Genomic DNA, 12564 nt, shown 5'->3' with positions numbered 1-12564 from the left:
ACTCGTCCTGGAGAGATTCGTCGACGAGTTGGAGGATGTTGTGAGAAGATAGGTAGGCAGAGTCGTTTGCATATTGCTATAGGTAAGGAGGTTGGGGGAATGGGGTGGAGCAAAAGTTTAGGCATGCCTGAGTGCACAGGTTGTAAAGGACGAGGGGCAGAACGGAGGCTTAAGGCCCACCAGTAGTACAATGATAGATTCAGGAGCAAATGCGGCTGATTGTGAACTATGCGTGATGCTGTTGGAGAAAAGACGCTATAAGGAGGACATAGTTTATTGGTTGTGCATAGGTTTGTCGTTTGAAGAGCGTTACAGAACGTCTCTTTTAGAAAAAAGATTTTCGGAAATCAAGGGAGGCAACCATGCTAGATTTTCCTTTATGTCGTTGATGGGCGATAAGATGGGTAAGGTGAAGAAGTTGTTCATGATGGAGTAGTTGGAACCAGTTGTCTTCACATCAGAATAGCTTACTGTATTGAAGCCCTAATCTCCGTCTATAGTTCTTACTCCCCTCATTTCCGTCAGTTACCGAACAACCTGTTCCTCGACGTCTCAAAGTGTTCTGTCAAACTACTCCTTCTTTTTGTCAAGTTATGCCACCGAGATTTTTTATCCTCGGTTCGATAAGTACCTTTTATTCTTTAGCATTGTATTTCATGCGCTTCAATTCACTTCCGCTCTGTGCTATATATCATCCACGTTTGACATCCATGTTAAGCTGTACATCTCACAAATGCCAACAGAAAACATTTCTAAGCTTTTTATTTTCAATGTTAACATATTTATCCACTTAAAAAAGTTCTTTTGTTATAGGCAATCTACATTTTTAATCATCTTTACTTCTACATCGTCAATTATATTGCTGCGCAAGTAGCAATAGTTTCTACTACAATTCTCATCTCATCTCCTAATCTAATTGCCACAGTATTGATTATTCTTGACTACCTTCCTTTTATTATTATTGAGTTTTGTCTTACTGGCTCTTTTCAAGATGCTGACCTTTCCCAAGTATTTTGCCCTTTCTGCCAAAATAGCAATGTCACTGGAAATCTAAACGTTTTCACACGTTTGTAGATGTAGCCATTGTCTACTGCAAGTACAGTTTAACCAAAATCTGTTCGTCTGAACACCCAGAATACCTATCCCATACCTCTTACACACTGCCTGAATCGATATTCATCATTCGCAACAATGCCGTCTCCCCCCGCCCCTCCTCACCCTCTCGTCTCCCACAGTACACAAAACTCCATCCTCCCAAAGCCTTAATATCCTTATGGCACAGCTGCCACACAACACTTTATTACTTAAAAAATAGACACACCAAGTAAATGAAGAAATGAAGAAGAGAAAGGAGCGGAAAGTAGGTTGGTGATACTTACACAAACAAACATGACAAGAAACACTAAATGGACCGACAGTGTTAATATTCAATCCTGAGTTTTCGTGTGGTAAATCTAAAGCACTTGCCGAACAGCAGTGAAATGTCACTTGTAGTGTGGACAACTAAAGACAAGTGCGAAAACCAGGAAACCAAAAGATCTCGAAACGAATGTGTGACGATTGAGTGCCTAATATATGAAGAGGACGCGCGTGGTCTGATATATGACGAGTTAAGTGGAAATTCAGATCTTGGCAGGGGAAACAAGTAACTACAAGTAACATTTTATTACTGTAACAATTATGGTGTGAATTGTTTTCAACCACAGAAATAATCCAGTGAATATGCTTTAATATAAAAGGCGAAACGCGTATGGAAAGTAAATAAATATTACAGTGCAGCAAGGAAAAGGCGTTTTAATTTACAAAACAAAAACTTGACATTTTTGTTTTTGCGTTGCGCGAAAAGACATGATACGACCAATTTGCACATGTTCGGTATGGCTGTTGACCAGTTTTGGATCAAAATGGAGCCCAAACTGTTAAGCCGTTCTCAGAGGGTTGGTAAATTCGAACGTGAACATGTTACGATACGGGTCTCTGGCGTAAGTGTATGGAAAACGCACATTGTGAAGTCTTTCCAAATGTATAGAGCAATATGTAGCATGTTAGATATTATGGAGGCGACCTCCAGTGCAACAATATGCAACAATATGTAAGAACGCCACTACGTCACATGTAGGTTATTTTTCATTTCAATAAAGCAATCACCAAGGTTGCTTGGACACTTCAGTATCCCCACCTACAGTGGGTATCGAAACTGGTTGCAATCAGAGACCCTGCAAGGTTCTAGCAGGAAAATCACTGTGACCGGGCACAAGAGGCATAAACGGTGAGTCACGTGGGCAACGCCGCTAGTCCTGAAAGAAAGCGGCAGGTGAACAGCCACAACTTCCCTGTCTTTGGACTGCGTGTTTTCCGCTGTTCGTACACATTCAGTGCGCAGCTGAACGACGACTCTTGCTGCCTTTATCGTTTAGTATTTCATATCGCTAATAGACAGAAAAGATGCAGGAAGAAGGAAGGAAAGAAAATTGGATTTAACGTCGCGTCGACATCGAGTTTATTAGAGACAGAGCACAAGCTCGGACTGTTTCAAGGATGGGGAAGAAAATCGGCCGCATCGTTTCGAAGGAATCATCCCGGCATTTGCCTGCAGCGATTTAGGGAAATCACAAAAAACCTAAATATGGATGGCCGGACGCGGTTTCCAACCGTCGTCCTCGCGAATGCGAGTCCGGTGTGAAAACCACTGCATCACCTCACTCGGTAATATACGGGAATAATTAGGTGTATTTATGGATGCACTACCATTTCAGACAACAATTATACCAGTGCAAGTGTTAAAGAACAGTGCATGCAAAATGTCGAAAGAATAAATGAAGTAAATATTGTGACGTGGCGGCTCTACTCGTGTGTTGACAAAGTGAACATTTAGTTTACATCCGTCAAATGTCGAGAACTCTTGTGTGATCGAGCATGTCATATGTTTCCATCAGTTGCCAATGGTGGGCACCGAAGTAGTATTTGAGCATGTCACTATACACGTACCATACGAATGGATCATTTCTGAGCAACAAGCAGCATGTTGAAGAATACACGAGCGTGTTGTTCGATAAATGCCGAATTCCGTTTTGAGGTTGCTTTACAGTGTCCGTGCTACGGCTGGTTGGCGACATGTAATAGAAAAGGTTTCTAGATGCAGCTAGGACTATACCTGTAATGAAACTGCCATTGGACAGATGGAAAATGAGAGAAGTGTATCGGCTAGTGAGTGGTAGTGTCAGACAGAAAGGTACAGTGCGCGCATAATGGCATGGGCACTAGATGCGCAGTCACCTGGGGAAGTGAGGGGAGAGTGGCAGTGGTGGGGGGTAGCTCAGAGCACTGTAGGGGAAATGCCGAGTGCCGGAGGGGAAAGTGCCATTCTAGACTAAAGCAGACACTCGCATGTTTGGTAAAGATTAAGTGAGCCCCTCCACACCCACACTTGCTAGGTGACCATTCAAAAAGATCTGTCAACTCTTCTTTGGTTAGTGTCTCAAAGAATTCCACCGAAAATGCAGCAGTTTATTTCCGCGTGGTTTGTTAACCATTTGTAACTTCCAGAGAAGAGTCACAAGTGGTGAATTTTGAGTAAAACCTACACATTTCTCTTGTTTCCATGTTAAAATTTGCTTATGTTACCAAAAATCGCCGGTCTTTGTGGCCGTGCGGTTCTAGGCGTTTCAATCTGGAACCACTCGACCGAGACGGTGGCAGGTTCAAATCCTGCCTCGGGCATGGATGTGTGTGATGTCCTTAGGTTAGTTACATTTAAGTAGTTCTGAGTTCTAGGGGACTGACGACCTCAGATGTTAAGTCTCAAAGTGCTCCGAGTCATTTGAACCATTTTACCGCCGCGCGGCATTAGCCGAGCGGTCTAGGGCGCTGCAGACATGGACTGTGCGTCTGATTCCGGCAGAGGTTCGAGTCCTCCCTTGGGCATGGGTGTGTGTGTTTGTCCTTAGGATAATTTAGGTTAAGTAGTGTGTAAGCTTAGGGACTGATGAGCTTAGCAGTTAAGTCTCATAAGATTTCACACACATTTGAACATTTTGAACGATTTTACCAAAACTCAGCGGAGTTTACACAGCCTCACCTCAATAACATGTTGTGCCGATGCAATTGCGAGAAAATTCTGAAACAGTGGTTTATTGGGTTTACGAAGCGAGAAACTGAGGAAATGTAAGATCAACTATTTATGAAAAAGCACATCCCCAGTAAAAAATAAACTTGTAAAGACTTCAGTTACGTTGTTCCAAAACCCAAGGCATTTCTCGTTCCACCAGACCCAAAAAGATTACTTTCTTCGACAGGAAAACTCTGTAGTTAGGACATATATAGTTTATATGTAGGATGTTGTCACACAAGCTTCCAGGCGTGGCCGCGGGCCGCTGTCAGCCGTGGCTTACTCACACGAGCTTCTGGGCGTGGTCCCAGGCGAGCAGCCGGGAGACGTCGAACCGGCCGTGCGTGAGCGGCAGGAGCCTCTTGCGCGGGATGTTGACGAGCACGACGTGCCGGTAGTGGCCCGCCGGGCCGTCCATGACGGGCGCCACCGCCACGTAGCTGAGGCCGTCCGGCGCGAACAGCGGCGCGTCCTGCGTGTCCACCCAGCCGCGGCCCTCGCCGCTCACCCGGTGCGTCTGTGCCGCAAACCAACAGACCCGTCACCTCCCCTAAACTAAGGCCACTTGAACAAGCACAAATGTCCTGAACCACAGATCATATCCAAAGAATCACCTGTCAACTATGTTAAAAAAAATGTAATATCGAAACATGGTTTCTCTGTTCCCGTCCTCAATCAGACGCGACCATGATTGACTTAGCTCAGACAGTGGTCAAATGAGCTATCCTCAGATTCTGACAGTGGATTCCAGATTCGAATTCCACTCTGCAGCGAATTGTGCACTCTTTTAAAATCTGCTTTCAGATTAAAATCCCGGCACAATTTCTTTCATGGGCAATACCCTTACCGACTTAGCTGCCTAGGCACGAAGAGAGAGCTATTTAGAAAGTTGTTGTTGTTGTGTTCTTCATCTACATCTACATCTACATTTATACTCAGCAAGCTACCAACGGTGTGTGGCGGAGGGCACTTTACGTGCCACTGTCATTACTTCCCTTTCCTGTTCCAGTCGCGTATGGTTCGCGCGAAGAACGACTGCCTGAAAGCCTCCGTGAGCGCTCGAATCTCTCTAATTTTACATTCGTGATCTCCTCGGGAGGTATAAGTAGGAGGAAGCAATATATTCGATACCTCATCCAGAAACACACCTTCTCGAAACATGAAAAGCAAGCTACACCGTGATGCAGAGCGCCTCTCTTGCAGAGTCTGCCACTTGAGTTTGCTAAACATCTCCGTAACGCTATCACGCTTACCAAATAACCCTGTGACGAAACGCGCCGCTCTTCTTTGGATCTTCTCTATCTCCTCCGTCTACCCGATCTGGTACGGATCCCACACTGATGAGCAATACTCAAGTATAGGTCGAAAGAGTGTTTTGTAAGCCACCTCCTTTGTTGATGGACTACATTTTCTAAGGACTCTCCCAATGAATCTCAACCTGGCACCCGACTTACCAACAATGAATTTTATATGATCATTCCACTTCAAGTCGTTCCGCACGCATACTCCCAGATACTTTACAGACGTAACTGCTACCAGTGTTTGTTCCGCTATCATATAATCATACAATAAAGGATCCTTCTTTATATGTATTCGCAATACATTACATTTGTCTATGTTAAGGGACAGTTACCACTCCCTGCACCAAGTGCCTATCCGCTGCAGATATTCCTGCGTTTCGCTGCAATTTTCTAATGCTGCAACGTCTCTGTATACTACAGCATCATCCGCAAAAAGCCGCAAGGAACTTCCGACACTATCTACTAGGTCATTTATATATATATTGTAAAAAGCAATGTTCCCATATCACTCCCCTTTGACACGCCAGAGGTTACTTTAACGTCTGTAGACATGTCTTCATTGAGAACACCATGCTCTGTTCTGTTGCTAAAAACTTTTCGCCGGCCGGAGTGGCCGAGCGGTTCTAGACGCTACAGTCTGGAGCCGCGCGACCGCTACGGTCGCAGGTTTGAATCCTGCCTCGGGCATGGATGTGTGTGATGTCCTTAGGTTAGTTAGGTTTAAGTAGTTCTAAGTTCTAGGGGACTGATGACCTTAGAAGTTGAGTCCCATAGTGCTCAGAGCCATTTTTTAAAAAACTCTTCAATCCAGCCACACAGCTGGTCTGATATTCCGTAGGCTCTTACTTTGTTTATCAGGCGACAGTGCGGAACTGTATTGAACGCCATCCGGAAGTCAAGGAAAATGGCATCTACCTGGGAGCCTGTATGAAATATTTTCTCGGTCTCATGAACAAATAAAGCGAGTTGGGTCTCACACGATCGCTGTTTCCGGAATCTATGTTCCAGAAATGACATGATACGCGAGCAAAAAACATGTTCTAAAATTCTACAACAGATCGATGTCAGAGATATAGGCCTATAGTTTTGCACATCTGCTCGACGACCCTTCTTGAAGACTGGGGAAACCTGTGCTCTTTTCCAATCATTTGGAACCTTCTGTTCCTCTAGAGACTTGCGGTACACGGCTGTTAGTAGGGGGACAAGTTCTTTCGCGTACTCTGTGTAGAATCGAATTGGTATCCCGTCAGGTCCAGGAAGGAAATCACCTATGTCCTTTTATAAGGAATCATCCTCTGTCGAATTTAAACGGTTGAGGGAAATAGAGAGACTGGTTTGATGCAGCTCTACATGCTACTCTATCATGTGCAAGGTTCTTCATCTCCCAGTACCTACTGCAACCTACATCCCTCTGAATCTGTTTAGTGTATTCATCTCTTGGTCTCCCTCTACGATTTTTACCCTCCTCGCTGTCCTCCAATACTAAACTGGTGATCCCTTGATGCCTCAGAACATGTCCTGCCAACCGATCCCTTCTTCTAGTCAAGTTGTGCTACAAACTCCTCTTCTCCCCAATTCTATTCAATACCTCCTCATTAGTTATGTGATCTACCCATCTAATCCTCAGCATTCTTCTGTAGCACCACATTTCGAAAGCTTCTATTCTCTTATTGTCCAAACTATTTATCGTCCATGTTTCACTTCCATACATGGCTATACTCCATACAAGTACTTTCAGAAACGACTTCCTGACACTTAAATCTATTCTCGATGTTAATTAATTTATCTTCTTCAGAAACGCTTTCCTTGCCATTGCCAGTCTGCATTTTATATCCTTCCTACTTCGACCATCATCAATTATTTTGCTCCCCAAATAGCAAAACTCATTTACTAATTTAAGCGTCTCATTTCCTAATCTAATACCCTCAGCATCAATCGATTTAATTCGACTACATTCCATTGTCCTGGTTTTGCTTTCGTTGATGTTCATCTTATATCCTCCTTTCAAGACACTGTCCATTCCATTCCACTCAGCTGCTCTTCCAGGTCCTTTGCTGTCTCTGACAGAATTACAGTGTCATCGGCGAAGGTTGGACAGGGGTTCTGGAGGGAGTGAAACTAGGAGGACAAGTCGTGAGTCCTGCGTGCATACCTCAGTCACTATGGAAGTTACCCACGAATGGTTCCAGATTCGAGTTCCGGCTTACCGGAAAGTTTTAAGCTGCCAAAAGAAAAGAACTATTAGCTCCTGGCTTAAGGAACAATAGTACAACTGTCGTCTGGGGAACACGCATTAATCGGCAGTAGCAGATCAAGCAGTGGGACCAGGTAACCAACAAATTAGTTCTTACAATACTACGGTTTTATACCGATCCAACCATTACTGCGCTGAGATATGCGTAGAGGCGATAGAAATTCAAAATTAAAAAATTTAAGACAATATTTTATCCATCCTCAGCCACTATTATCGTATAAGAGGATCGTTCAATAATTAGTGCCCCACGTTTTTTTCTCACAACATATTTATTGTTAAGAGTCAGAATTTGGTGACGATATACATCAACCTGTCTCGTCCATATCCTCTTTTTCTACATAGTCCCCATCACGTTCTATGGCCGTACGCCATCGTTGGGGAAGAGCATGTATTTCCTGCTTGTAAATGTTCTTGTCCTGTAGGCGTAGCCATGTTTTCACTTCATGACTTTGATACCCTCGTCATCTTCAAACTGTAGAGCCAATTGTCGAATGGTGATGCACCGGTCGGCACGAATAATGGTATCCGCACGATTCAGCATGTCTGGAGCAGTGGCTGTGACAGGACGTCCCGAGCGTGGCTGATCATCCATCTCTGATTCAGCTTTTCCTGAGGCTCTAACTTTCTTTATCCGTCGCCCAAATGTACTTCTATCAACTGCAGCATCGCTGTACATTGCGCAAAACCGTTTATGGATATTCATCGCAGTTTTTTTCTGCACAAAAGAATCCAACAACAGCACACTGCTTATCACGTGAGTCGTATGTTCACACTATTTCGACACTGTACTACGGCTCGGCCATCTGCCGGAACCGTTCGAAACTTCACCGGTACGCAGAACAAACATCAAATGTGAAGCACCAACAAGGACATTTGTCTGTCTTTCAGTGGCATTTTAAAAATAATTTGGGGAATTACTTATTGAATGACGCTCGTAGAACGAAACAATAAGTAACCATCTACATCAAAGATATTTAATTTCATTAGCGGTTTTGGGCACTTAGTGCCTTCTTCAGAAGCATACCTATCGCATTATTTGCGGGTGTCAACAATAAGATGCATACAACAAAATTCCATGGTCATGTGGTTCATGAATGGCATTTTGCTGTATGCATCTTATTTTCACACTGGCAAATAATGCGATAGGTACAACCTCCCGAAGGAGGGCGCTAAGTGCCCGAAACTTGTAAAGAAACTAAATATCTTTTGTGCAACTGGTTGCTTACTGTTTCGTTATAACTTTAAGAGCAAAGAGATTGAACTGAAATTAACCATTTGAAGTCTTGTTGTTGTTGTTGTTGTTGTCTTCAGCCCTGAGACTGGTTTGATGCAGCTCTCCATGCTACTCTATCCTGCGCAAGCTTCTTCATCTCCCAGTACCTACTGCAACCTACATCCTTCTGAATCTGCTTGGTGTATTCATGTCTTAGTCTCCCTCTACGATTTTTACCTTCCACGCTGCCCTCCAATACTAAATTGGTGATCCCTTGATGCCTCAGAATATGTCCTACCAACCGATCCCTTCTTGTAGTGAAGTTGTGCCACAATCTTCTCTTCTCGCCAATCGTATTCAACACCATCTCATTAGTTATGTGATCTACCCATCTAATCTTCAGCATTCTTCTGTAGCACCACATTTCGAAAGCTTCTGTTCTCTTATTGTCCAAACTATTTATCGTCCATGTTTCACTTCCATACATAGCTATACTCCACACAAATACCTTCAGAAACGACTTCCTGACACTTAAATCTATTCTCGATGTTAACAAATTGCTCTTCTTCAGAAACGCTTTCCTTGCCATTGCCAGTCTACATTTTATATCCTCCATACTTCGACCATCATCAATTATTTTGCTCCCCAAATAGCAAAACTCATTTAATAATTTAAGCGTCTCATTTCCTAATCTAATTCCCTCGGCATCACCCGCCTTCATTTGACTACATTCCATTATCCTCGTTTTGCTTTTGTTGTTCATCTTATATCCTCCTTTCAAGACACTGTCCATTCCGTTCAAGTGCTCTTCCAAGTCTTTTGCTGTCTCTGATAGAATCACAATGTCATCGGCGAACCTCAAAAGTTTTTATTTCTTCTCCATGGATTTTAATACCTTCTCCAAACTTTTCTTTTGTTTCCCTCACCGCCTGCTCAATATACAGATTGAATAACATCGGGGAGAGGCTAAACCCTGTCTCACTCCCTTCCCAACCACTGCTTCCCCTTCATATCTCTCGACTCTTATCACTGCCATCTGGTTTCTGTACAAATTGTAAATAGCCCTTCGCTCCCTGTATTTTACCCCTGCCACCTTCAGAATTTGAAAGAGAATATTCCAGTCAACATTGTCAAAAGCTTTCTCTAAGTCTACAAATGCTCGAAACGTAGGTTTGCCTTTCCTTAATCTAGCTTCTAAGATAAGCCGTAGGGTCAGTATTGCCTCACGTGTTCCAATATTTCTACGGAATCCAAACTGATCTTCCCCAAGGTCGGCTTCTACTAGTTTTTCCATTCATCTGTAAAGAATTCGCGTTAGTATTTTGCAGCCGTGACTTACTAAATCGATAGTTCGGTAATTTTCAGATCTGTCAACACCCGCTGTCTTTGAGATCGGAATTATTGGTTCAAATGGTTTTGAGCACTATAAGACTTAACTGCTGTGGTTATCAGTCCCCTAGAACTTAGAACTACTTAAACCTAACTAATCAAAGGACAGCACACACATCCATGGCCGAAGCAGGATTCGAACCTGCGACCGTAGCGGTCTTGCAGTTCCAGACTGTAGCGCCTAGAACCCCTCGGCCACTCCGGCCGCTGATTGGAATTATTATATTCTTCCTGAAGTCTGAGGGTATTTTGCCTGTCTCATACATCTTGCTCACCAGATGGCAGAGTTTTGTCATGACTGGCTCTCCCAACGCCGTCAGCAGTTCTAATGGAATGTTGTCTACTCCCAGGGCCTTGTTCGACTCAGGTCTTTCAGCGCTCTGTCAAACTCTTCACGCAGTATCATATCTCCCACTTCATTTCATCTACATCCTCTTCCATTTCCATAATATTGTCCTCAAGTACATCGCCCTTGTATAGACCCTCTATATACTCCTTCCACCTTTCTGCTTTCCCTTCTTTGCTTACAACTGGGTTTCCATCTGAGCTCTTGATTTTCGTACAAGTGGTTCCCTTTCTCCAAAGGTCTCTTTAATTTTCCTGTAGGCAGTATCTATCTTACCCCTAGAGAGGTAAGCCTCTACATCCTTACATTTATCCTCTATCCATCCCTGCTTAGCCATTTTACACTTCCTGTCAATCTCATTTTTGAGACGTTTGTATTCCTTATATTTTCTCCTTTCATCAATTAAATTCAATATTTCTTCTGTTACCCAAGGGTTTCTACTAGCCCTCGTCTTTTTACCTATTTGATCCTCTGCTGCCTTCACTACTTCATCCCTCTAAGGTACCCATTCTTCTTCTACTGTATTTATTTCCCCCATTCCTGCCATTTCTTCCCTTATGCTCTCCCTGAAACTCTTTACAACCTCTGGTTAGTCAGTTTATCCAGGTCCCATCTCCTTAAATTCCCACCTTTTTGCAATTTCTTCAGTTTTTATCTACAGTTCATAACCAATAGATTGTGGTCAGAGTCCACATCTGCCCCTGGAAATGTCTTACAATTTAAAACCTGGTTCCTAAATCTCTGTCTTACCATTATATAATCTATCTGAAATCTGTCAGTATCTCCAGGCTTCTTCCATGTATAAAGCCTTCTTTTATGATTCTTGAACCAAGTGTTAGCTATGATTAAGTTGTGCTGTCTGCAAAATTCTACCAAGCGGCTTTCTCTTTCATTTCTTAGCCCAAATCCATATTCACCTACTACATTTTCTTCTCTCCCTTTTCCTACTACCGAATTCCAGTCACCCATGACTATTAAATTTTCGTCTCCCTTCACTATCTGAATAATTTCTTTTATTTTATCGTACATTTCTTCAATTTGTTCGTCATCTGCAGAGCTAGTTGGCATATAAACTTGCACTGCTGTAGTAGGTGTGGGCTTCGTGCCTATCCTGGCCACAATAATGCGTTCACTATGCTGTTTGTAGTAGCTTACCCCCATTCCTATTTTTTTATTCGTTATTAAACCTACTCCTGCATTACCCCTATTTGATTTGGTGTTTATAACCCTGTAGTCACCTGACCAGAAGTCTTGTTCCTCCTGCCACCGAACTTCACTAATTCCCACTATATCTAACTTTAACCTATCCATTTCCCTTTTTAAATTTTCTAACCTACCTGCCCGATTAAGGGATCTGACATTCCACGCTCCGATCCGTAGAACGCCAGTGTTCTTTCTCCTGACAACGACATCCTCTTGAGTAGTCCCCGCCCGGAGATCCGAATGGGGGACTATTTTCTCTCCGGAATATTTTACCCAAGAGGACGCCATCATCATTTAACCATACAGTAAAGCTGCATGCCCTCGGGAAAAATTACGGCTGTAGTTTCCCCCTGCTTTCAACCGTTCGCAGTACCAGCACAGCAAGGCCGTTTTGGTTAGTGTTACAAGGCCAGATCAGTCAGTCATCCAGACTGTTGCCCCTGCAACTACTGAAAAGGCTGCTGCCCCTCCTCAGGAACCACGCATTTGTCTGGGCTCTCAACAGATACCCCTCCGTTGTGGTTGCGACTACGGTACGGCTATCTGTATCGCTGAGGCACGCAAGCCTCCCCACCAACAACAAGGTCCATGGTTCGTAGTGGGTCTTAGCGGAAGTCTTAGCGGAAGTCTTAGCGGTAAATAAAGCAAATAGCGCAAATTCTGCACCAGTGCAAGCTACGTAATACACGTTGGCGTGACTCCGCTACTTATGTAATGGTCTGATGACGTCACGAAACGACAATTTTGTGA

At 43.5% G+C, this 12564-nt stretch overlaps 1 protein-coding gene across 1 annotated transcript in view; it reads right to left on the bottom strand.

Annotated features, from left to right (window-relative positions):
- Positions 1-12564, bottom strand: part of LOC124619958 (dipeptidyl aminopeptidase-like protein 6) — a gene marked incomplete at its 5' end in the record, with an annotated part of 439288 nt that overhangs the window by 82993 nt on the left and 343731 nt on the right. Inside the window, one exon of the mRNA XM_047146621.1 lies at positions 4396-4625. Within this exon, the coding sequence (XP_047002577.1) occupies positions 4396-4625 (230 nt within the window). The remainder of the gene's footprint in view (positions 1-4395; positions 4626-12564) is intronic.

This window comes from Schistocerca americana, chromosome 6 (genome assembly GCF_021461395.2).
Source record: "Schistocerca americana isolate TAMUIC-IGC-003095 chromosome 6, iqSchAmer2.1, whole genome shotgun sequence".
Classification (NCBI taxonomy): Eukaryota; Metazoa; Arthropoda; class Insecta; order Orthoptera; family Acrididae; genus Schistocerca; species Schistocerca americana.
Note: the sequence above shows the minus strand (reverse complement) of the source record. Positions and strands in the feature narration are given on the sequence as shown.